The sequence below is a fragment of the Neopsephotus bourkii genome, unplaced genomic scaffold (genome assembly GCF_033783945.1).
Source record: "Neopsephotus bourkii isolate Nb327-2 ecotype Australia unplaced genomic scaffold, CSIRO-AGI_Nbou_v1 NB_1248, whole genome shotgun sequence".
NCBI classification, from domain to species: domain Eukaryota; kingdom Metazoa; phylum Chordata; class Aves; order Psittaciformes; family Psittacidae; genus Neopsephotus; species Neopsephotus bourkii.
The window spans coordinates 1,777,548-1,803,722 of record NW_026901733.1 but is presented as its reverse complement, the minus strand read 5'-3'; the positions used below and the strand labels follow the sequence as shown (position 1 = coordinate 1,803,722).

General features: G+C 38.3%; 1 protein-coding gene across 3 annotated transcripts in view; it reads left to right on the top strand.

Annotated features, from left to right (window-relative positions):
- Nucleotides 1-3,065: 3,065 nt before the first annotated feature.
- The window catches only part of NETO1 (neuropilin and tolloid like 1), a 65,966-nt gene continuing 42,856 nt past the window's right edge, over nt 3,066-26,175 (top strand). Inside the window, exons 1-4 of one of the 3 annotated variants that reach the window (XR_009727101.1) lie at nt 3,066-4,130; nt 7,723-7,776; nt 9,149-9,286; nt 17,558-17,806. Coding sequence is in view for 2 of the 3 variants with exons in the window: in XM_061364662.1 (XP_061220646.1) it covers nt 4,103-4,130; nt 7,723-7,776; nt 9,149-9,286; nt 17,558-17,806 (469 nt within the window). In the remaining variant the exon portion in view is untranslated. The remainder of the gene's footprint in view (nt 4,131-7,722; nt 7,777-9,148; nt 9,287-17,557; nt 17,807-26,175) is intronic. The other 2 variants (XM_061364662.1, XM_061364661.1) reach the window with 2 other exon arrangements.

Sequence of the window (26,175 nt, the reverse complement as noted above, 5' to 3'; positions counted from 1 at the left end):
GTAATGGATGGTTTAAAACAACAAAGAATAACTACAAAGAATAACATTGTATGTACTGAATCAAGGAACATAATTGTGTTTGGTTGTCTTGCTTATTTTTAAAAATAAGATTTCATCTGACATCCAGCAAAGAACTAATAAAAGTACATGTCTAATCTAAGAGCATAACTGCCATTCCATATCATAAAGCAATATTCTTACTCTAAGGCAAATGCAAAACATAAAACAAAGAAACTTATACCCATTTAAAAATCGACAGGACTCTTACAAAGTAAAATCTAAAGGACTGCAAACCACACTAAGATGTCATTTGAGACAATTGTTTCTTGTCACTATTCTGGGTTTTTTTTTTTGTTTGTTTTTTCAGTTTTGTTTGAGTTGTTTTTGTTTTTTTTTTTACATTTCATGTTTTATTAGATGTTACTGTCTTTCTCCCTTGTTTTATTTTATTGCCTAGCAGAAATCTAGGGGTATGGCTATTGGCTAATTAAGGATGAAAAAAAAAGTAAACTAAGTATATAAATATTTACCCATACAAAACAAGGGTAGTGAAAGGCACCTGCTGGCTGGCAAGCTACTGCCTCTTCAGAAACAGTTTTTACCATAACTTACATAAACAGGTTTTGCAGCAAAATGAGACATAATGGAAAAAAAAAAAAAGTGAAGGTGAAGACTTCAGTAGTTGCAGGAAGTTCAAAATTTCAAACTCTCTACAGGAGGGAGATCTATTGAGGCAAAATGTGATTTTGACTGGTATCTTAACTTACAAACTTGTGCACTTGCTTATAAACACATTCAAATGAGCTTTTAGCATCCAGCTATGTAGATCCCAAGATATCCCCTTAAGGTCTCATTAGCAGAACATGCAATGGCCACTGTGGCCGTTCCTCAGCTATTTTGTGGATGTCTCATTCTATAATGATGGTGGCTGATTACACTTTGGCATATATTAAGGGTACTTGGTATGTACCACATGTTATTTGTCAATGCTATTACAATGGTGTCCTCAAAGTTAAGAGTGCAAATTACAAGAGTTCTACGATCTTTAAAGATGAAAACACCCTATTTCATAAACAGAAAAATCTTGAAGCTCACTGTCATATGATGTGACGCAGCACATTCAGAACAGCAAAATCAGCTGTTTTGTGTCTACTTATTCTATAGCATTTTTTTAAAGTAACTATAACTTGAAGCTTATCCATATGGATGTCTGCATCATCCTGCAGAAGAAGCATCTGACTGTCTCTAAACACTCCTATAACTGTTTTCCACACTATCCTCTTTCAGCTAGTCTGCTGTTGCTTGACTAAGGCAAAATGCACATCTGTATTATAGAAGTTTATCCTATCAATAAATCAGGCAACCTTCAATTACTGCACAAATAAAGTTCTTTAACTTGAGGCGGGAGAGAGTAGGGAAGGTCAGAGAAAAGTGCTGAGAGGGCTAGAAAGCAGTACAGGACAGTTTATTGAGATTAACAGCTGCAGACTTGATGTTGCTAATGGCAAGATAGATTACACAAAACATAGGTGAATCCTTTTATGGAGTCTTATATCTTCTATATTCTTTATTATAAGGAGCTTACTGCAGAGCCCTGCAGCTGAATTCTGTGCCCTTCTCACCCATCAGGATTTTTACATGCTCAAAGCCAGACTGGCTGAGGTGATGGCTGCCTGGCCATTTGAATGGATGAATTCTGATAGCCAAGATCACCTCAGACTCATCCTAATGGGCATGCTGTTATTGCTGACTGGCTGCATTTATAGTCATCGATGGCAGTTACATTCTTGATACAGTACAGAGCAAACAACCCATGGCATGAAAATACCCTCTGAGGTCTTTTATTAAAACAGGGTGATTTACAGGAAAAAAAAAAAAAAGAAAGAAAAAAAAAAGATGCAGTTGCGCTGTTCAGTGGTGTCCCAAACGGAGTGGAGGCACCCGCCTCATGAAAAGATTCCCTAAAGACAACAAGTAGCCCGACAGCGTTATTACTGCCCACCAGACAGCCGTCAGATCCCGGGTGGGGATGCTGACCCGACTCCGCGGGCGCGCACTGCCCCTCCGCGCCCGGCCGTGGAGCGACCAGCCATGGGCGCCGTCTGATCTGCGCTCGCCTCCCCTTTGCCTCTCCCGCGCAGAATTGAATCCCGGGATGTATTTTATTTTGAATTGATTTACAGCCTACACACACACACACACACACACACACACACACACACACACACACACACACACAACACACCCACAACACACCCACCCTCCCGCACCCCCTCCCCGGCTGCGCGCTTCCAGGCGCACTTGTTCGTAGCGGACGGCGTGCGCATCAGGTGCGGGTGAGGAGGAGCGGAGGCTCCCCTTCCCCTAGAGGCCGGCGGCTGCGTGGGGAGCCAGTGAAGGGTCTGGGTGATCCGCGGGGCCCCCGCCTGTCCCCATAGTCCCCGCGGGGGCAGCTCGCCCGGCTCAGCTCCTCCCTCGCCTCGGCGCCGGAGCAGCGGTACAGGGGGACCGGGGAATTCCACCCTGCTCCCCTTGCACTTTTGTTCCACGAATCTTCCCTTCCCCTGGCACTCCCCTCCGGCCCAGGGGAGCGTCTCGCCCCCTGCCCATCCTCGCCGCTCTCCCCTTTCCCTGGCCGGGGCCGTGGGGCCATGGGGGCGCGGGGGCAGCTGCCGGCTACCGCGGCGCTGTGGGGCCGGCATCCGGGGCCAAGAGGGGACACTGCCCTTTCCGTCCGTCCGCTCCCCCTCCTCTCATGTTTTTTTTTCGCTGAGATCATTTCAGTTTCTACCAGTACTCTGATTTATATATTTTCCATACTCCACTCTTCCCGCCCTGGCCCATATCCCTCCGCAGTCTCGCCAAAGCGGTGGGTGTTTGAGGTGGGATGTAGCCGGGGAGGAAGATAAGCTTGAGAATAGGAGGGGGAGAGAAAGGAGAGATTTTGCTGCCGCGTCTGGGCTGATTGGAAGAGGCAATCATTGTATCTGCGGCCGGAGGATTAGCAGCTAAACTTTTATTGCTTCCTTTTGTGCGTGCGTGTGTAAATGGAGAAGTCGCCTCTCAAGGGAGAAAATCTTTCCCATTTCCCTTTGGCAGGTGCAGTTCAAGGAGGAACTCATGAGCATTTTGTCTGATCCACGAACTGATTAGGGGAGGGGAAACAATCCCTCTCGTTACTCACATCTTTCGCAGTTTTGAAATCATTCTTTCCCCACCACCGCCACTCTCCTGCCCTTTCCCTCCCCTTCCCCTGCCCCCGCACTGAACAAACGCAGGAGTCTCCAGGGTTTTCTTCTGCTTCTCACCCTGGACTGGAGAAGTGAGGGGACATCTCGCTATCCTCATCCACCTCTATTTCGCTCCATCCATACCCGAGAGGATTTCAAGCGGTGCAATGTGTTTTCAGTCTCTTGCCGCTGCTACCACTTGATACTATGCTACGCGCAGGGAGAAGGTTTTGCAAAAATGGATTTGTTCGATTTTAAAGGATTTCTTCTCTCATAAGGATCACATTGCACACAAATATGACTAAATCCCCAATTTGGTAAATCTTTCTTCCCCCCACCCCTCCTCTTTGGGTTCCCTCCCGCCCGCCCCCACCCCTTCAGAGGAGCAAGCACTGGAGCTGATGACGGACCCATTAATCCCTTCTTCAATGCATCAAAAGAAGCCGAAAGGCTGGAAGTCGCTGGGCTCGGAGTCCTGCAGGAAATGCTTCGATCTGCTTTTGGTTTTGTATGAAACTGGTGACTAGGGGCTAGGCTCGCCCCTCTGCCGCCGCCGCCGCCAGCCGGCACCTGGATGCGCGGCCCGCCGCCGTGCCCGCCGCCGCCGCGATGCAACGCTCATGGTGGTGCTGATGAGAGCTCGGGTGCGATGGGATTGAGCCGGCGGTGATCATTTGAAGGCGGTGAGGGAGAGCGAAGGAGAGGAAGGGCTGCTCCACTCTGCTGTGTGTGGGCTTAGGGTGTTTTTTTATTATTATTATTATTATTATTTCTTCTTCTTTTCCTACTTCCGTCCTCTTCCCGCCACTGGAAGTCCTCCCGTAGCTAAATGGAATTAGTGGAGACCGAAGCCCCTTGTGTAAGGAACAGACATGACCCATGGGCGCAGCTTCTTTCACAGTGAGTATGCCCCTCTTCCCGCCCTCCCCCGGCTGAGCTCCGCCGCCGCGCTCAGGCTCCTGCCCTGCGCTGCCTCCACAACTAGCGTAACGGGACGGTGAGACCTCCGCGGCGTGGGGGTAGATTCCCCCCCGCACAGGCAGTACCCCTTCCCCACCGCCCTCCGGTGCAGCGGGAGGGAGCCGGTGTCTGTCAGCGCAGTGGGGCGGGGGCCACCCTCCAGCAGGACGGGGGGTCCATCGGGGCGCGAGGCGCCTGATGGCTTTCAGCGTGACGGCGGGAGAGAGGGAGAACGGCCCCCGCTGTCCGCTGCGGTGCGGTGCAGCCGTAGCCGGGTCTCGAACCGGCTGGCATGGGGCGAGTGGGAGCGGGGCAGCGCCGAGTGCCGCGGCGGGGGCGGTTACAGCGGGCACGGATCCTGCATCACGGATCCTGGATCACGGATCCTGGTGGGGTGGATGCTGCCGCCCTGGGGGAAATACTCCAGGAGAAGCGGGGAGGCACAAAAATGTGACAGTCATTCGTCGAAGACCTCCGGGGGCCCCACGCTGCGTGGATGGGACCCCCTCTCCAGTCTTAGTTTTGGAGAGCCCACTCTGCTGAAGGGGGTTGGCTGGGCACGGTTCTTTCCAGCACCTGTGTGTGCCCACACCTGTACAAGAACAGCTCTATGGCCAGGTGGTGCTTGGCCAACTCTATCCTATGCTAAGTTCTGTCTATGCCAAGTCACAGCCTCCAAAAAGCTGCCTGCCCAAGAGGTAAATCTCTTAGTGTGTAATGGAAAAACGCACAGATCCAAAAAGATGCAAAGGTGCGTAATTAGAGTGGAACTAGATAGCATGATTATAATTACACCTGTTATTAGGAAAAAATGGGGGAGGAGGAAGACAAGTGAGAATGCAATGAGAAATTTAATGGAAACTTCTTTAAAATAATTCCCTAATCCAAACAATCACAATATTGTTGCTGTACTGTCAAAGCTTCCCAAGTGACAGTTTCTAGTGAGTGAAGATTGCATGGCTGGTCTCTTTAGGGTCTTTTTTTTTTTCCTCCTTTTCTGTGAGAAGCACTGTTCTTTTCCTGTGGCTTGAGAAATAAAAAAACAAGGGGTCACAGAATAAAATGGCCTGCCTTGCCTTAAGTAAAAAATACTGTGTTATCTGTTTCCCATAAGGCCTAGAATTTTAATTGCTTTCTGGCAATATACAGATTTTGGTGATGCTGGTGTTAATGCCATTGAATCAGAAAGCTTTCTCTCTTACTGAAATATGGAGAAGTATTTCATTTCATCTATCCATATGTTAGATATGTCCCGATAAAAAACTTAATGTTTTAGTCTCATCTAATAGATTTTGTTATTAAGATTATTTTGACTCTTTAGTAATAATCAGTACTGACATGATGGTATGCAAGCGTAGTTCCCTGTTTTGGAATAACATCACTCTGTGGCTTGGAATCATCCTTTTTAGCAGTTACAGCTGGAATTGTAAAGATCTGTGTTTTTTCTGTCATCTCGGTAACAATATATGTGTGACTTGGGCCAACTCTCTCCTCCGATTTATTTTTTTTCCCATGTAGAAAAGGAGGGGAGAGCTGATAGGTAAAGGTGTTTGAAATGAACCTGTAAGAATCAGATGTGAATTGTTATTCATTGCCTAAGAAGAAATATTTCTCATATGGGTTTTGTTTGGCTGCTGTGCGTCCTATTCTAGCTCCCATAAATTTGTTGTCAGGAAGAACATCATCAGCTGGTTCCATATTTTAACAGTATTCCACCTTATACTATTGAAAAATTAGGTTTTGACTGGTGAGGATTACAGGCATAGATGCAGCATGTTCACTGCATGAAACACAGCTAAAGTAAATGAGCAACTTCTAAAATGGGTGAATCCTGCATTGCCTTAAGATTTTGACACAGCTGGTAGGGAGAGTCCCAGCTAGCGCATATTTCCAGAATCCATCCCTGAGGAGAGTAAGGGCATGAATGACTGGGCAGCATTCAGATCCGAGCAGATGATGTAGTGTTCTCACTGAATGTCTCCAACACAGAAGTTTTTAACTACCAGCTCTGCCAACATCCGTCTCTGTTAGCTGAGGGATTCAAAAAGACAGGGTCTTGTGAGGGATTCAAAAAGACAGGGGCTGTGAGCCTGATGAAGAAATAGTGAGTATGCTGCCAAGTCTTCATTTTCCCAGAACTAAAGCCTTTCCCTGCTTAATAAGATAGCCATCATCCATGCCTCAAACCCTCTGTCACATGGAACAGGGTCAAAGGCATAGAAACAGAGATCCCAGTGCTATCAGAATACTGGAAATATGGACACTGGCTTCCTTTGGGGTAAAAATGGCATACAATTTGCAGTGTAAAAGCTGAAAATCATGAAAGCACCATCTTTGAAAGGGTCATGCATGTAGGTAGTTGCTAGCCCATGGTGACTTTTGGTGTGTCTTGGGGGTAAGAAGAGGAAAGCATGCCATTTGATTACGTTTGTTAAAGACCACAAGTCCATCAATTTCTCATCATGGTCAGCAATACAAATGGCAGCTGATCAATCCAAAATGCTTGGAATAAACACACAACTTCATTTCCTCTTTAACTTCAGTGTGTCTGGGCTTAATGCCAAACTAGCTAGGGTCAAAACCCCAAGCACTCCAAGAACTTATGAATCTGTTTTGTTATGCTTTTACTATCCTACTTTCTCCACAAAAGTCAAAGAAGGTATGGGGGATGACAAGAAAACACTATAATCAGTGCATGATTCATCAGATAGCTAGCTAAGTCACTTTGATTTTCCAAAGCAGTCTTGTTATGACTGGCCTAAGTATTTGTCTCTTAGCCTTTTCTAGTTAAAACGTTTTATTCAGAAAATCCCAGAAGCTCAGAAATTATGTCCAGGTTGAAGCCTATCTCAGAAAGGTCACATTTGTTCCCAAGAGGCATAGCTATCCTGTCATGGTTAGAGATAGGAGATTTCTCTTTGCAAAATGGGCTGTGGATTCCCTGCAGCACAAGGCAACACCCTCTCAACAAGTCAAACAAACTAAATTAATGAGAGTGTTAAGCACACACAATGATTTACTTCACTGGGGATTTGCAAATGCTTTGATAGATGTGAAGAACCCAACCCCTCACTTCTTCCTTACTCCCAGCACTCATTTTCAAATTTTATTATGCTGTAGTGAGAGACGTTAGTGAGTCCAGTGGCACTGAAACTTAGCAGGGCTTTGTTAAAAGCAGCCACTTTTCTATTATTCCCAAGCTATGATTATATAAATAAACACTGGTAAGGCATTTTTCTCTAATACTAAAAAAATAAAAAATAAAAAAAGGAGAGAAACATCAGTGCCTGGGGATTTTATGTTAAACCCAGAAGACCTCCTCTTTATCTGTATACTTTTACAAAGTTAAATACTTACAAGGACAGATCACAAAGAAACTTGTTTGTACAAAATAGGCAATTTTAAGATGCAAATAAAAATGAAACTTTTTTTACAGCAATTCCATTTAATTTGTGTTCTTCTAAGATGTTTACAATTGATTTGATTGCAAGCACTGTCACACTGTGATATTTAACGCATGTTTCTTTTTCAGTTGTAGCAAGTCTAATCATCTTACATTTGTCTGGGGCAACCAAAAAAGGGACAGGTATGTAAACTTCAGCTGGTTTTTTTCACATTATATTAGAGTCCAAAGTATGAATTTGAATTGTTAATTCAGTTCTTGAAATTTTTAGTAGCTCACCTACTGCCAGTGTCTGTCCTTTGTTCATTTGTGTTGAGTATTAGTGTGCCTGTACATGTGCAAAAAATCCAGTGGTACTTTTTTTTAACAAGTTAGTGACTTGTTCCACAGTTAGACCTAACTGACTGTGCCTGATTCTGTCTGTCTAAAGACTGTAACATACCACCGCTTTCATATTGGGACGTCCAGTTTGCGGACTGAGCTATTTACCCTTAAGATAGCTTGTTGAATTCAAAATCTGAAGTTAGGTATCATGAGTGCATTTATGCCAGGTGGGGCTAGAAAAATGTTCTTAAAGCCCAGGATGCTAAGTGTGTTGAGAGCCAAGTGGAGAAAGCTGCTAAGCACAGTGTGTGTATGAACTTGTGTCTGAATGAGTAGTCCTTGTAGGCCTGAATTCATTTCAGGAAGTTAGGAAGTGTGTCGTACTCAACTTGAATACAGACCAGGAAGAAAGAGAAATGCTCGCAGAGCATAAGGCGGATCTCAGGTGGTTAAAATCATCATTGGAAGGTACCTGTCTCCCTTCATTGATCATAAGTGGGAGTCTCAAACAATGCATCTCTGCACATCAAAGGCTTAAGTTAAATGGGGCACTCCTTGGACATAGGTACTTCATTCACAGCAAAACACAGGAGTCCTCTTCAGGTACCTGTATGAGGTCTAGAACCTACTATACTTCCTTTTAATGCCAGCATAGGTATTTTCCCCTCTGAAGAAACCATCTTATTCTAGCCTACTTGTTAAAGCATGATGCCCATAAAGTGATGCTTCATCTTCTTCAGCCTGAACAGACTCAAAACTTTGTCTCCAGGCTCTCTGCCAATGTGCAGAAAGGAGTGCAAGAGTTTCAGGGCTAGGAAGAAAGCAAATAAGAAGGCCTGACTCTGCTCTCTGATTCATCTAGGAGGAGGAAATTTGGGGATGTGATTCCTGGCCTTAGAGCTATTTATTAATTTTACAGGAAATAGCAAGAAAAAAAAAATATCTGTGAACTATAATCCAGGAATTCCCCCATCTATCTCTGCCTGGTGAATATAGAGTCAAGCTGCTACAAATTTAAATGAATTTATATATTCTATCATAAATCTCTAAATTTTCTTGATTTTGTGACTTTGATGTATTCCCACATTAAGGCAAGTAGCTTGCTGATAGAGTGGCTTGCTGAAGCCACTGACAGGAGGAACTGTTTTATTGTCTAAGAGAGTTCAAAGTGTCATAGGGACATAATAATTTGTGAGCTAATTATATAATGCTTAATGTGATTATTTCACAGAAAAGCAAACTACTTCCGAAGGACAGAAACCAGTGCAGTGTGGAACTTGGACAAAATATGCAGAAGGAGGCATCTTCACTTCTCCCAATTACCCCAACAAGTATCCTCCTGACAGGGAGTGCGTCTACATTATAGAAGGTGACCAGCTGAAGAATGTTTATATTCAATCACCACTGTATAAAACCTCCAAGAGCTTTATTTTATTATGTGTGAAGAGAAGGTAAAGCCTATGTGACTGTGATAAATCTTTTCAAGAGAGGAGATTCAGAGAAGCTCCCTCCCTATACTTTTTAATTTTTTTGTTTTGATTTGGTTTGTCATTTTAAAATTTTGTAGTGTATAGCAAGAAATACTGAAAAATACTTGATTTTTTTTTTCTGAAATCATTCATATATTAGTTCAGGTGGTAAGTATGCGTGATTCACTTAGTAATAAACACTATATAATTTATTACAGGATATTCAGAGAATGAAGAGAACCTAAAATGCTATAACATGACAGAAGAAAGAATATTTTAAAATTAGTAAAATGTGAACACACGAAACAAGTTTTTGAATTTCATATGAATTCTTTACATTCATCATAACTGAATCAGGAATGAGATTAAAGTATAGTATAGTAAGGGAAAAGTATATATGTATATATGCGTATAAGGCAAAGTATAGTAAGGGAAGTAATTCAGAAAATATCCATACAGTGAGTATAAAAAATTTTCCATCCGATTGTTCATGAGAAATAAAAATAACCAGATTAAAAAAAGCCCCAAGAAACAAAACAAAACCAGAAAAGAATAAACGTTAACACCAAACAGCTGTAAAACACAGCTTTCAAAGAGTAGACAGTTGCGGGCATGGAGGCGTTATAAAGAAAGGATAAAGGTGGATTACAAACAAGTGAATGCAGTTTCTTTTCATCAGTCTTAGCACAGTGGATGTTGAAAGGATTATTGTAAAAACGAATCAGTGGAAAGTAATGGAGATTAGATACTGTCAGAGCTTGGTAGCAGAAAAGATGGATCAGGTACAGAATGTTAAGTCACCAGAACCAAGAAAGTTCATTCATGAGTTGTGAATACATGCAGAATACAGCATTGCTGCTTGTTCTATCCATGCTTGGTTGGATAGAATTATCAACTACAAATGATCGACCCAGCAATTACAGAAATAGTTATTTTACTAAAGATGCAGGTAGTACCAAGAGATTTCCAAAGGTGTATAGTTGATTCAGATTGAATTAGCTGATTTAGAACCCTCCAACTAGACCCTTTTAAGAAACCAGTTTGCCTTTCCAGATCTAGTGTTGAGTTACTAAAATATATTTAATAAAAAAACTTCAAGGGGAATGATGCATAGTAAATGTTTTGGTTAGGAAAATAAATCACAGCCGAATGACCAAGACCTCTGAATCCCACTCTAATGTTAGGTATCCTGACTGAAGTCACAAGTAAAGAGGTGATTATAAATCATGGAGTCAGCCAAACCCTGTAAAGAAAATTTATGTCTGTCCACTCTTCCCATCTGAGTCTGAAATTTAAGCAGATGTATGGTAAACGTTTAAATTCTTTCATAGTTTAGTAATTGAGCTACAACAAATTTAAAATAAAGAAAAAACCCATAAATATATAGGTTCAATATGTACTGCTTAGTGCTATATATTTTGTTATGTTGATCTAGTTCTCTTCTATATGCATTGATAAAATTATCTTTCTGACATTCCTGTGAGGATGGGAAGAAGCAAGCCTCTTGTATCTTCAAGGATCTGAAACACAGGGATGTGTTTTATCATTAAAGAGAAAAGGTGTGGGGAAAAAAAAAAAAAAAGCAATAAACTGTTTTTTTTAATTCAGTCTCTCAGGCCAAAAGGTGTTCCTCCTTTTAGTAAGAAAGCACCTGAAAGCCCTTTATTGTAAAGACCTTTGTCTTTATTACAGTAATTAAGTACTTATGAAAATATAAGTTAATAAGATGAAAGGTGACAATATATAGTTAATATATTTTGAAAATATAGTTAATAAGATGAAAGGTGGCAAAGTACCCTGTTGAAATAATCTGATTTAAAAGAGCTTAAATTGGAAATACTGAAGAGCAATTTAAGAAGGGAAGATTTACTCAATCAACTTTTATGGTGAAGATGACATTCCATGTTGATGAGTTTGGAGCGATGTGTAGTAAAAGGAGTAATCCAAACTTAACAGACATCTTGTTGTAATTTATGGGAGAAATAAAGTTGTCAAAATCCAGTTGCACATAATTTGTCATGACACTGATATTTTCTGCTTCCTGACCAGTCATAACAGTTCGGATTGCAACTGGGTATTTTAAAGCCCATGATGATAGCAGCTCTATTAGTATATAATCTGATGAAAACCATGCATAATGCACAACATATTCAACTCTCATCTTTCCATGTCTATTTCTGCCCTCTTAAAAAGGTCAGGAATAGACATACCTGGAAATATCACAAAAATAAACAGAGATGTAGTAAGATATCTAAGAATTGATATTTTAAAATGTAGCAGTTTTAAAAAAAGGCAAAAGAAGGTCAAGAAACTGAAGGACAAGAAACACTATTTGTTAATTTTGGTCAGTTGTCCATATTTATTCCTTTTTGCAACATATACAAATGGCAGAATAGTATAAAGAAGGCTAGCAAATGAAAACTTTTTCCGTACCTTTTATTTTCTCTGGAACTCATTGGCATAAGATGTTGAAGTCAAAGGAATGCAAAAAAAAAAAAAAAAAATCCAAAAGATTAATTATTTTACTAATAGCAATATCTTTGAGGTCAGATAACAATCTATGTTGTGGATAATCTTTGATAATCCAGGACATAAATATCAATTTTAGTGTAAGACAGAAACATCTCCATATGCATCTTATTCCTATATTTGTTATTGAGATTCAGTATACTTCAAATAGCTTCTATCTGCTGTTGAATACCAAAAAAACAAACTAGGCAGACTGTCAATATGATCCATAACAGCATTCCCACACTGCTCTCCCTCCTTTGTATGTCTCAGAGAGTTCAGAAGTCCAGGGCTGTGTATACCATAGTGACAGCTGTATGACGTGAGTTTAAATACATATATGAATCACCAGGTTCCTTCCTGCCTGCTTGCTTTTGTTCCTGCATTTTTTGCTATCAAACACAGTCTGGGGCAAATACTTATGGCTTCCCTCAAAACCAATTCCTACTGACTTTAGTGACCTTAGTGAGGACTCTTAACACGTAGTGTATTGTAATAGTATAGAATTTCACCTCCGTAATACAATTTTTTCCACCCATATTGTAGCTTATCTTATATGCATGTAAGCCTTTTATAATTTCAAAATTACTTTGGTGAAGTAAAGGAGCTGGCAAAAATTGCCATGATCATAGACTGTGAGTTTCTAAAAGAGAAAAGGATTTCTGACTGTAGAGACTTCTATCCTAGCAGTTAAAGGCATAAGCCGATGAAGCTCAAACAGCTAGAAGTCCAAGTCCTTGCCCTTGCCCTTGCCCTTGCCCTTTCGCTCTCCTCTCCTCTCCTCTCCTCTCCTCTCCTCTCCTCTCCTCTCCTCTCCTCTCCTCTCCTCTCCTCTCCTCTCCTCTCCTCTCCTCTCCTCTCCTCTCCTCTCCTCTCCTCTCCTCTCCTCTCCTCTCCTCTCCTCTCCTCTCCTCTCCTCTCCTCTCCTCTCCTCTCCTCTCCTCTCTTTTATTCTATTTTAGTAGTAATGATAATTAACTGCTGGAACAACTAGGAATTTTAAAGTCCAGATTGGATGCCTTTCTAAACAAATTCTTTAGGTCATCCAGAAGTCACAGATTCAGTACAAAACTTATGCTGTAAAGCTTCTGCTGAGTTCTACCTGCCTTTCAAAATTCATTGAGAATTTGTTCTTTTACTGTCTCATTTGGCATACGGAAAATAGGAAATAGCTGAGTGTATGCATTAAATTCCCTGTTGGGCCCAATTTCACTCTTATTTCATACATTCATGACTCCAACCTGGCAAAATTCACAGCTGCCTGAAATGACCGCAGCAGTGGCAGCATTAGCCTTTGCCAGACTGCAGAAAATTTGGCATGTGTGCTCCAAAGGGAAACGAGCAAAGGCTTTTGTTCGTGTTAAAAATATCTGGGGAGTGGGTTATTCATACTTTACACAATGTATCTTAAGAATTGATTTGGAAATCCTTCAGGTGAAATACTTGTGAGATTTTATCCATTCTTCAGCCTTTAGTAATTAAACGTTGATTTGAAAATATAGGTATGGACTAAAATTGCTTTATGGAGATATGAAATACCCACTTTATATTTTTGTGGTCATTTAGAGATATCTCTCTGGAAGGCTTTCTGTGTTTTCACTGAAGATCATTAGACTCTTTAATCCTAGATCTTTCACAGGTGTTAGAAAGTGGTTGTGTATCACTGTACGAAGAATCTGTGCTTGAAGTAATTTTGAATTTCACAGTGATTTTTTTTTTTTTGTGTTCAAAAAAGTTTTCATCAAAACAAGAAAATAATCCTCTTTTAAAAGGAGGTTGTAGGTGGCTTTCTTATCAGTAACAGCTGGACATCCAGAAAGACCAAAGATTATTGAAAACTGTCAGCAATGTCGCAGTTCAAATAGATGGGATAGGTGTAGAGTTCAATTTATCATTTCCATGCAGTAGACTTAGACAGATTTTTGCTTAACTTCAGCTGTCAGATACACAGATTGAGAGGCTGATCAGAATTAAAATCCTAATTGTGTGGTTTTGCTGCAACTGTTCTACCACAAGTTGAAACCCAATGCCTTTTTTGAACTGAGCATAAAATCTCAAGACAACACTTGTGTAAGATAATTAGATGAAAAACACGAGGAGACAAACAAGTATTAAGTAGTCTTTTCATGGTATTAAACATTTTTGAAGAAAGAAAAAGGGAAGTTAAACATGGAAGATTTTTAAGATTTAAAGTCATTTTGTGACATAGATCCAATATATTAGATTTGGACTTGACAACAACATTTCCTAAACATTATAGACACAGAAAAAGTTCTGAAGATGTGAGTGGGCTTTACCTGTGAATGATACTGGAAATGACCATTCCATCCCTCCTTTTCTGGTTAGATGAGCATATTCCAATCCAGTCTGGAGTAATTGCATGTTCCGGTCTTTTTGTTTGGTGGATTTGGTTCGTTTTTCTGTAGCTATATGTTCAATATTATTAGTCCTTATTCTGGACTTATTCTTACTGTATTTCTGTAAGTTTTACCATGACCACTTTTGCACACACATTGACGCAAAAGCTGTGGCAGAAGATGTGTGTTTATACAGTACCTGATCACTTTAGCTTGTGTTTGGCAAAGAAACCCTTCCTAAAGCCAGATTATAAGTGATGATACCCTTTGTTTAAGAAATTTTACTTTTTGCTAAAAGCAAATTCAAGTTGGGAGTTTGAATTGTGTGTTTTCATTCCTTATGGTCATTTCTAGGAAGATATGAATAATTTTGTTTCTTAGGTAGATTATTGCAAAATAACCCCACCAATCCCTCTAACCTTTATATATTGCACAAGTTGAAGCACAGAGGTGCATTTAAAAGCACATGATGATAAGGTGCATGGATGCATGTACAGCACCATTTCTTCCCTTTGCCCAGCCTTTTGCAATCACCACAGTTCGCAGTTACAGAATGACAAAACTGTTAGAAGAAGGGACCTCATCCTGTTTGGACTGCCTTGTAGAGCATGCTGGAACACAGGAAGTGCTAAAACCCTAAACAGGTCAGGAAATGTTCATTGGCCTTAAGGCTGATTCATAGATGCAATCACACATGTACAGATTAACTCCTATCACCTTCCCAGTCAAGAGTACAGATGCAAACTACTTGCAGTAAATGGTCCTTGACTGATGTGAACCACCACATCATGCCTAAGAAAGGGTTTAGGATATTCTGACTGGTATGGCCGAAATGATGGCAGGAGATGATTTAGCATTTAAGGAGTGTGAACGGTCAGTAGTCAGCCCCAAAATTCATTCCCCAGTCTTATTTTGAGGTGGAGAAACAGTGCTAATGAATAGTCAGTGCTCCATTCTAAAGCTAGAGCACCCTTTATACATGAGAGCCTTGGGGGAAAGTAAAAATTCTTTCTTGAGTGCTTCCTGAGCTAACGTGATTCTTCCTGATCCTCTAGCAAGAACTGAGGTTTGCTAGGAAAAACCTCATCTTGGTTTTGTTGAAAAATAAACAAAAGCAGAGAAAAGAAAGCTAGACTAATACTCTTGATTGTAAAACTAGCTTTTGATGTGAGATTCAGACAGCTACATGGTGGTAGTTGAAATCGCTTTTTTTCTTTTTCACTTTCACCAAATCAATACATCTTATGCATAACTCTCTAGGTCTGATTCTTTTACCCACAAAACCTCCTTTTATATTATACTGAGGCTGTAATTGGCTTTAGGGCTCCTTTTTAACACCAAAAATCATACCTAATTACTGAGCTATAACTCAGAGGGGGCCTCATGCCCATTGTTATCACATATTACATGAGTCTTAGATTCAGAGAAGACCCATTAAAGGTTTAGTAACCAGCCAGCACTTAAAAGCCTCCTGTTGGCATGAAATAGAGTAGTGAAGGCCTAACTCAGGTAGTTTGTAAAGGACAAACATGTTATGCTAAGGGGGTAAGACATTTCTGAAGCAGGTATCTCTTTGTTGCCATGGAAAGCAGAGCAGCCATGTGCTGTGGTGTGATGCTGTCTGACACAATAGTAGCAGAATTCATCTTCATATCTACTTCACAATATTAAAACATTACAATGAAGATTTAGGTAGGTTAATAGCATAATATTTGAATAGTTAGTTTACGATTTTCAAGCGTTAATGAGCATTCTTAAGTTTACTTGAAGAGTTGTCAGGATGGAGTTTTTGATACCTGACTCTGCAGTCCCTAGGTGAATGATGAGTAGTTCTCAACAAATCTCCTTAAATGGAATAAACCCATACAAAATATGATTCCATCTTGAAAAGTCTTAATTGTTCTCTACTACCTTAGTATTGCTTAGTTAAGTTTAAATCATAACACATGTGCTTTATTAACTTCTTCAACGTTTTGTATAAAATAAGGCCGTATTTATTTACATGAAATAGCTGTAAATATGATCTGTGTGCTCTTCTGTAAAATCATAAACTTTACCTAATGTCTTATTTAGTCTATTTTAAATATTCTCTCTTCTTATGGGAGTAGTGAGCTCATCCCAAAAGATCAGTTTAAACATTTCAAAATACATGCAAGATCTAGGTTCTTTTCACACTAATAGTTTTGCTATCATTCCTGTGGAAAGATATGGACAGGTGCTGCCGCTGGAGTTGCAGCAGTTTCCATGTTAAGCTTATGCACTTGGCTTGGAGTTTGATCTTGCATGTTTTCATGTGAAAAGAATGATAATTCAGGCAAAGGTCATAACAATTTCAGGCTCTTCTAATAGTGTAAAGAGTAAGACATGAATGATCCCATGAGAGGCACAGCAGGCGGTGGTACAACAAACCCTTGTCTTAGCAGGCTTTGTCAGCAAAAGCCTATATTGCACCATGATCTAGACACTGGAGGCATACTCTTTTGCTATAGGCAGGATTAAGCTATAGGAACAGCACACCCTAGGGATGCTGCATCTGTTAAAATTTATAGACAAAACCTTGAGTATTTTTTTCTCCTTTACTATAGTTCAACCCATAACTTCATTGATTTATACAGAAGATGCCAGGGAATATTTGTTTTAGACATCATTCTGACTGCCACTAGCCTTAGTGGATAGACATGGGGGGGGTTTATGTCTAATTAAGTGATCATTCTAAAGTTCCTTCAGCATTTGCAGTAGGATGTTGTTTGCTCTTTAGCTAAACGTTAATTTTGCTTAATCCTCATCTGGTTTAAGTGAGAATTCATTACATTTGTCCTTATGTTTCAAAAGAGATGATAAGCAATTCTGTGTAAAAACAATTACACTGGAGCTTGTCATTGACTGCAATACATATGGAACAGAATTTGTCCTTCTTACTATAGAACAGTTCTGATAATATCTTTCTTCATCTTTGCAAGCATTAGGTAAAAAAGTATTCCGATTAACATTCCGCACACCCCTAAATGTAAAAAACCACTGTTTTCCCACATGCATAAGTTTCTTAGAAGCCAATAGTTTCTAAACTGTATCTTGTTATACATCATAGGTATCTCTCTTAGTTTTTCCAAGAACTTCTGTCATGAGCACTTTTTAAAAGGAAAACAATAGACAAATAAGCTGATGGTGTAAAAAATCTATAAAAATATAGAGGTACAAATAATGAGTTATTAAACAAAATATTATAATGCAAACAAAATTTCTTCTGTTTTAGGTTTGAAATTCTTGGTTTAGAAAATAAAAAGATAATTTTCTTTTCACTTCTAGCTGCCCCTAGACAATGCATTGAACTACACTTTGATGAAAAATATTCCATAGAGCCTTCTTGGGAGTGCAAATTTGACCATATTGAAGTACGAGATGGACCTTTTGGCTTTTCCCCAATCATTGGACGTTTCTGTGGACAGCAAAATCCACCTATGATAAAATCCAGTGGCAGATTCCTATGGATTAAGTTTTTTGCTGATGGTGAGCTGGAATCTATCGGGTTTTCTGCTCGGTATAACTTTACGCCTGGTGAGTACAAACCATCATAGTTTCTGAAAGAAAAAGCTTAGCATAGTAACTTTGCTAATGTTGTTGTGTTGTGCTGTTGAATAATATCTTTAACTGGGATTATGTTTATTATCAAGGAAGGTATTAGCAGGTAGGAAAATGATAGAAAGTACATATGTCTTTCGCTTATTCAAGTAAAGCTTATCCAGAGAAGACATTTTCAAAACATTTATATCCAAGATGCATGTATTCAGCTTCTGCAGTGTTTGAAATAATTGTTTTCAATTGAATTCTGTTATAGAAAATAATTCAAAATGTTTCATGGGAAGATGTGTGTTTTATGCTTGATTCTTACAATGTGCAGCTGTTCTCTTAAAATAATTACTGATAAAGTATTCTAATAAAAAAAAATAATAATTATCTTAGAAAATTCCATCACTGCTTTTCCACTTCACCAATAATTTACCCACATGAGGAGTGGAATAGTTCTCCCTTCTCAATAAAGCAAACTATTACAAATATTGCCAGAGGAAGTGTGAGGTTCAAATAGGAAAATGCATTAAGTGCTTTTCTAAAAAGATGTAAATCTTAATTGTAATTGTACAATTATTATTTGTTACTTTAAAAATTTAATTCATTAAAGTAAAACAAAATTCATAGTCATACTTTCCATTAATTTCTCTCCTCCCCCACTTATTAACAAAAGATTGCTGATTTTAAATTTCTTTTTTGGCTGGAGCCACACTACACTGCACTGCTGGATTTGATGTATTTCTGTACCTTCTTACGTATTGAATGATGAGTCATACCTTAATATAGCTTGCTCTAAAGCACTGTAATTATTATGTAATTTTGTCTATTATGTCACTATTGTTTCAGCTAAATTATTGTATTAGGTAGAACAATATTCTTCAGCATATCTGCTAAAATTAACAGGCTCCAAATTCTGTTTGCTTAATTATTCCAGTAGCATCATAGAAGATTGCAGGACTAGTTGAATTTTCCTCTCTGCAGTTGTCTTTCCCTAATGCAAGGAAAGTAGTTCTAAAATAGTTCTACCCAACATAGTTCAATTTTCTTTGAAGTGAAAGATACTGTCTTCCATAAACATATTTAGAAAGTTCAAACAGCAACAGAACAAAGAGTTTCTGTAGCAAATAACCTGATAGCCAGATATATGTATCTGTTGTAAATGAAAAGACAATGGATGCAATTTTCTATATCCACAAAACTCTCTGAAAAGTGACTTAAATTTGTATCTTTCATTTACCCTGGCTCTGTAGGCATTTGCAGTTTTTCTCCCCACGTCCACCAAAAGTTCTTTGCTTGAATTTCATGTGATTCTTGTTTCAAAGAGTTATGTATTAGGGCTGAAAAAATGTTCATAGCACAATCAGCAGCTTATTCTGTCTAAAAACTCTCAAGTGAAAAACAATTTCATGGGCCATGTTTTACCCTCATTCCTTTTCTACTATGTAAGTTGAATTTCTACACAGAGATCAATGCTGGTAAATTGTGATAGCAGCATGAATTATTCCAGACTTCAGACGAATACCAATGTCTTCTTTTTCTTTTTTTTTTTTTTTTTACTTTTTATCTCCATAGATTTCAGTATGAAGCTCTGTAAATGATAGAGGGTTTCTAAGAATATTGGCCAAGTGAAAATGTGATTAATTTGACAAGTGCAAAATAGGACTGCTGCCTCCTTGTTCATCAGTAATGGGAAGCAGTTCTCATTCTTCATTACTTGACCAGTCCTTTACTATGTAGACATGAAAAAGGCTTGACATTTTGAGATCTGTTGTTCAAATGTGTGCACTGGGATGGGGCACTATCAACTCATAGAAAAGACCTATGGCTTTCAAGAGTGTATAAAAAAGTAGCATAGAGAGGAATTGCCTGCAGAAATTATCACCTGAACAGTTCAGACCTTAGGCAGTGACAATTTAGGAAATGTAATTATGAACAAAGGAGAGATCAGAAGAAAATTTTCAGCTATCCTCTTTTCAAGGAGCATTAAAAAAAATTATGTAGAGCAAAGACACACTTGAAAATTACTGGTGCCTAAAGCAGATGAACGCTACGGGGAGATACAGTTTGTTGTACCATCTCACTGAGAGCAAACAACGCACTCTGCCTATCTGCAGCCTGCAGAGGAGGCTTTCTTCATCCCAGTGACAAGTGCAACAGGACTATTTCTTTACTACCAGCAGTCTTTCATGTTCCCCACATGTGTGGTTCCCCACCCACCACTGACACATTCTTCAGCTACTACTCTTGCATTTGATATCTTGACGGAGATTCTGGTTTGTCAATAAAGACAAGAAATGCGAAGTTGAATGTGTGGTTGTGTAGCAAGATTTAAAATAATTACTTAAGCAAATTTGATTCAATAGAAGCTGCAACCATTTATTATTATTTTAATAGTACCTGGAGAAACAGGGAAATAAATCATTTACTAGGTCTCCAGGGTGTACAAAACCAGCTAACTGGATGTTAAAAAAAAAGAGATCAATTAAGGTATCAGGAAAAATGTTCCATTTGAAGATCTATTAGTCTGTGCAAATGGAAAGAGCCTTGTCACCTGAAGCATTTTAAAACTAGTTTGGACTAAGCCTGGGGGAAAAAAAATCATATAAAGCAATCCTAAGGAATGGGCTAATATTTTGCAATTACTAAAACTTTTCTGTTTAATAATTTGTTTGACTCCTTGACTCCTTGGTATTAAAATGGTTGGAACTCCATCCACTAATGCAAAAGTCCACTCAGCAAGCCACTTAGTTCTTTCTTGCTTTTACTTTTTCTTTGGGCCATTGAAATGTCTACACCTGAAATTTCATCACACACCTCTGGGTCTTTAGATGGGTCTTTAGACCCTAATTTTTCCTAAAAGGACACTTTTCAAGAGCATTTTCTAAAATGGTATTAAATCACTGTTCTGTTTAGAAAAATTCATGTATTACTTCAAGGGAACTTACCCTTGGCAACTGTTCTTTAAAATGACGATTTTTTTTTTTTAGTGTAGACAAAAGTTCATACAGAGAGATGTTTATTTGACATTTCTTACTCAGCTAGAATAATCAGATTTCTGTTTATCCTGGTCCCTGATTTTGAAGGACAGTAGCTTAAGATAGCACATCATTACCTTTAGTTCCTTCATTTAGTAGGAGCCATCTGGGTTTTTATTTAGCCTCATTAATATAACGGTCAATCAGCAATGTTTTCTGTTTGAGTGCCTGGTAATGGAAAAAGCAAAAATGCTTTATACTCTTCTGTCCCAAAAAGTGGAGCGTAAAACACTGCCTAATCAGAATAATGGGACTTTTACATCCCCATATAAGTGGTACAAGTAGCTGTAGAATGTCAGAGTAATAGAATAATAACATCATTTATCTTGAAGAAAAAAAAACAACCCATGGCAAGAAACCCAAAAAGCCAAATTCTTCTTCATTGGGAAATTTCTGTATTTTAGGACTCATGAAATATTTAACATTAATTTCTAAGAAAATAGATAAGATACTGTGGAAATGTGTTGCCACCTAATGTACACATCCAGTCTTCTGTGTAAGGAAGGGGTATTTCCCAGGCATCTGGGACAGCTGAATGCTTGTGGGACATTGCTTACTTGAATTTATTTATTTATTTATTTATTTATTTGTCATTTATTTATTTTCATTTGCTCTTCTGACCTGATCTGATTGCTTCTAAGTTAACATCAGCAGTGGCAACAACTTTTAACCAACTTGTAATTCAGCTGTTTTAGAGAAACAGTAAACAACCTCAGAGCCATGAGACTTTGAATGAGTCAGTCTTTTTCCTTTGGAATAGGAGTTGTTTTTTATGAGAAATTACTCATACTTCTTCATTCAAACTTCTGAGCCAGAAACTACTGATGTCAAAAAAAAAAAAAAGTGTGAATATTTTTTTATTTATTATACTGAGATTTATAGATCCCAGCACTTCTGATTGTTATAAACAGCTTCTTTGATTTAGGAACTTCTAGTTCATACACGCACTCAACAGTCAGGCACTTCATTGCTATTTACAATGTATTAGGGTATCTGGGCTTGTGAATGAGAAGGAATTTCCATGAAACATCTAGCATGATGCCATTGTATGTTACATTAAAAATCATGATCAGCTACAGTAATACTGTATTTTCAAGGGAATCTGATTTGTGTTGTGCTGCTCTGTAGATTCCATTAGCTTACAGGAATTGTAGGATTAGGCCTGAAGTATTTCAGTACCATAAAGGTGAGAATGTAGTGGAATAGTATGCTATTTTGAATTTCAAGCGAAAAATAATTCTTCATGTGGAGCAAATGAGTATCTAAAAGGTCTCATGGAATTCTCAGGTCCTGCATTACCTCTTGTCATCACATACTTCTATTTTTCTTTCAAAAATACTCAAGAAGCAACTATAGAACTTCCTGGTTTAGAAATCCCTGTATGCTGGGACTGTCATATTACTAACAGAAAGAAGCTGAACAATTAAGTTCCTACCTTGTTGAGCTTTGATTAAAAATAAGAGCAATAGAAAGATAAAATATAGTTTTAAGTGTTCTAATAAGAAAGAAAAAAAAAGATAAATCTGCATTAACTAGGCACATTAGAAATGTATTTGTATTTACTGTGTATGAATATCAGAGTGAAAGGGCTTTCCAAGGCATGTAGTGTTGTCTTTGACACTGGGATTGCAAGGAGCAAGATTCCAACTCATGTCAAAAGTTTAAATTCATATCCTTCTGTTGATAGATCTTAGAAGACTTTCAGAGTAATTTTATTTGGGTATTTTCTGTGTCAGCTACTGTTATGGAAGACCCGTTTCAGGATCCAAATTATTATGAATGTTCTTCTGATTTTTTACCTAAAATAGCCAGCTTTTGTCTTTGATTATATCAATGTTAGTTGTTAGCTTTGAAACTTTTTTTCTCACCAGGACTACATGCTACTGTGTGATCAGGTTAGGGATGGCAGTCATCTTTTTTAAGATGTCAGTTTCCTTGTCTACATAAGACAAATATTTATATAGGTTTTTTCTAACATAGGCCTTTTTTTCAGTACCACCCCTTGTTCCTCCAAGAATCTCTTTTCTGTAGCTGTTCCACAAAGTTGCACACAGACTTACAGAGGAGGATACTCTAGGATACTGTACAGCAGTGCAGTTTCAAATAATTCTTTTCTACCTCCACAGGAAATGCCCTTCTTGTTATATGGGTGATTTCACTAATAAAGGTGATTATGGTGTTGCATTGCAAAATATTGCTTACAGAGGAACCACATTTCTCTGACAAAGTCTGTCTAAAAAGTCTGTCCGAAGTCTGTCCAAAAAGTCTGTCCTGTTCCTGGAAGGAACTTTCAACAAGCTCAACATTTTTTGATTAAGCTGCATTTTTACAAGAGCATTGCCATAATTCTCAATATAATTTATATTATTACTTGTTATAGAACAATTAAAACTAAATCTTAGGAGAGGATTTTCCTTAAATGCATCCTTTTCTTATGTTTTTTGCCCTAAGAATACAGTTGGCTTTATGCAAATACTGTACTTAGCCTACCTTATGCCTAATACAGTTTATCCTTTGTTTTAAACTCTTGCAAATGTGGAAATAACCAGTGTCTCCGTGAATTTGTTTTCCCTATTAATTCTTGATTTTTCTGTAATATTTGTGAAGCACCTTGAAATGGCAGAGAAGGAAGATTGTATGGAAATGGTACTGAACAGCAAACCTGAGTGGTCACCTTCCACAAGTGCTTGGAAACAACCTGTTTACAATGAGAATTTTCACTAGCAACATGCATATTCAGAGTAGCACTTCCAAACCCTGTTTTTAAGCATCTTAATCGGTAGTGCGCATTCCAACATTTTAACACTTGTTTCTTCAGGGGAAAAAATGAGAAACTTCATGCCTCGTGTATAATAAGTAAAGAGTTTTTTAGCACTCTTCAAAGTTGTTCCAGATCATCTGACTTCCTTATTTGGCATATTTTCTACTAGCTGTTACTGGGGTGCACTCCTGGCTGATTGTGTTGGGGCCTCATCCTGGCAACACTGTTGTCTGTAAGTTCCTCTTAGTGACTTTGGAGATGATGTCTGCAGAGATTTTGCTGACACTGAAGCAACTCTTTTTCTTCACTTACATGAAACCATTGAATTTTTATCTTTATGTATTGTATCTATAGGTTTCTGATGTGTTACAAATATAGCCAATGACTCTTGACAATCACCTCAGTGTTTTTTGGCCCTTCTGTTAGGCAGATAAACTATTTTTTATTGCAGCCACAGAGTTGCAAGTGGCCTGATTCTTTAGCTGTCCATATAGAAAATTGTACTTTTGTGTTAGATATACATCCATGTTCACATCATTTATTTTCAGTCACCCCAATTTTTTTATTTTGATATTTGGATAGATTCAAGTAACTGCGATTGCTGCTTTTTTTTTTTGTTGCTGTTGTCCGTTCATTTAATGAAGTATTTCTCAATTCTAACAGCAATAATAAGGATCCTTACTGGCATATTTACCTTTCCTTAAAAGCTTTATTACTCTTTGAATAGTGCTTCTAGATAATTCTCCTTAAAGAAATGCACACAACCACTTGTTAGAAAGCTCCCAGTCCTTTGTAACTAATAGAAAGAGTTCTTCCCTGGTTGTGCACACTGTAGTCCTTGGAAAAGTCAGTCATATTTCTATTTCTAGAACTGAATATTTTCGCATTTTGCAATAGTCAGTAAATTAAAACATGTCCTCTCTTAGCCTTTGTTGTACATACACAACTGTTTAGCATTGGTTCATTTTTGAGGATAATATTAATATTTTTTGTAGATGTCAGTCCAGAGAGTTTCTTTTGATTACCAGTACTGTAGTGAAAGTTATTGAATATTGTTTTGTATATTTGCAGTTCTAATAGCTGCATGTCAATATGTCTTTTGTGCTATTGATGGCTATGACCTATGATGATTTCTTTACTGTCTGTTGAGAAATGCAGACTATGTAAGTTTTTCATCAGATATCACATTTAAGCTTCTTTGCTGCTCAGGTCCAAAAGTAAGATTGTGCTTCCTTCAACTTTGATAGAAATTTTGTCCTAACTATTTTGTAAATAATTTTTTAGCTGGCTTATTAGAGTATCTACGCCTTTGAACTCTTTTTCTTTGGGAAAGCCAAAGCCAGTAAATCATTTCTGTTGAATTTATGTTCAATGCCTAGATATTTTCAAGTTATGCTTTTGTTTGTTTGTTTGTTTGTTTTTGGGGGGTTTTCTTTTTGTAGCAAGTCCAAATGTTAGGTATTTTTATTTTTTTTCTCTGCAAAACCTGTTCATTTCCCCAAGGCCTTCAGGCCAAATAGGAATAACAGCTACTATAATTTAACACTGTAATCCATCAAAAATCTCTGAAATTACTTTCTGATATGCCCAAGGATAATTCCAAAGAACAGTTGCTTAAGCTTACTATACTCAAATGCTGCACTGACAAGCCACTAAATCTAGTCCCAATTTAGCAAAGAACTTCGGGAAACCTACATTTAAGCATGTTCCTAAATCAAGGCAATCTCTCAGTGTGGGTACTTACTTAAAGGAAAGTACATTTAAATACTGTTTTCTACATTTTTATCTATTGAACTAAGACAAAATGAAATACTTGTTTATTTTGGATGGCTGAACTACTATTTCTTAAACTCTTCTAATGATTCAAAAACTAGTTTTCTACCTTTACAGAAGTTATGTAGTAAATATATTTATATCAATTCAGTGTTTGTGGTTTTGATCAGTATCACACTAATATAGGCTTAAGTAGGCTCACTAACCCTCAATTTTCACTTCTTTTCATATTCTGTCGCATAGTACATAGCAAGCTGTGTTTTTGCTGGTTAGAACATCATAATTAGTAATTTGTCTGTCTTCCTGCTATTCTTCCTCTAGATAGCCTTGTCCCTAAAAAATCATGTCAGAATTTTCTGAAAAAAATATTTTCTCTATGTAAAAATGTATGTATTTCTTAAACCATGCTTAGAACAGAATTCATTATGATACGTTTTTTTCGTCCAACTCAGTATTTTTAATCAGGTACACAAACTGCAAAATGAAGTGATACTAGTTCTGCAAACTTCTTCACTGAGTACTGGTTCCAGTCAGATTTTAAATTTGAACATAAAGTTTTCAATAGATTTTTTATTACATTCCCACCATTTAAACTTGTGATAGTGCATAATTGCCAAATCATCTTTTTAAAATAAAAATGAATCTGTACTTAAGGACAACTTTTTTGAGAGGGACAATAATAGAGGCCTGTGGTTAGTTGGGTTTTTTGTTTGTTTGTTTGTTTTTGTTTTTGTTTTTGTTATGTGTTCTTTTCTCTAAAACTGGAAGCTAAGCTCCCACATAAAAAT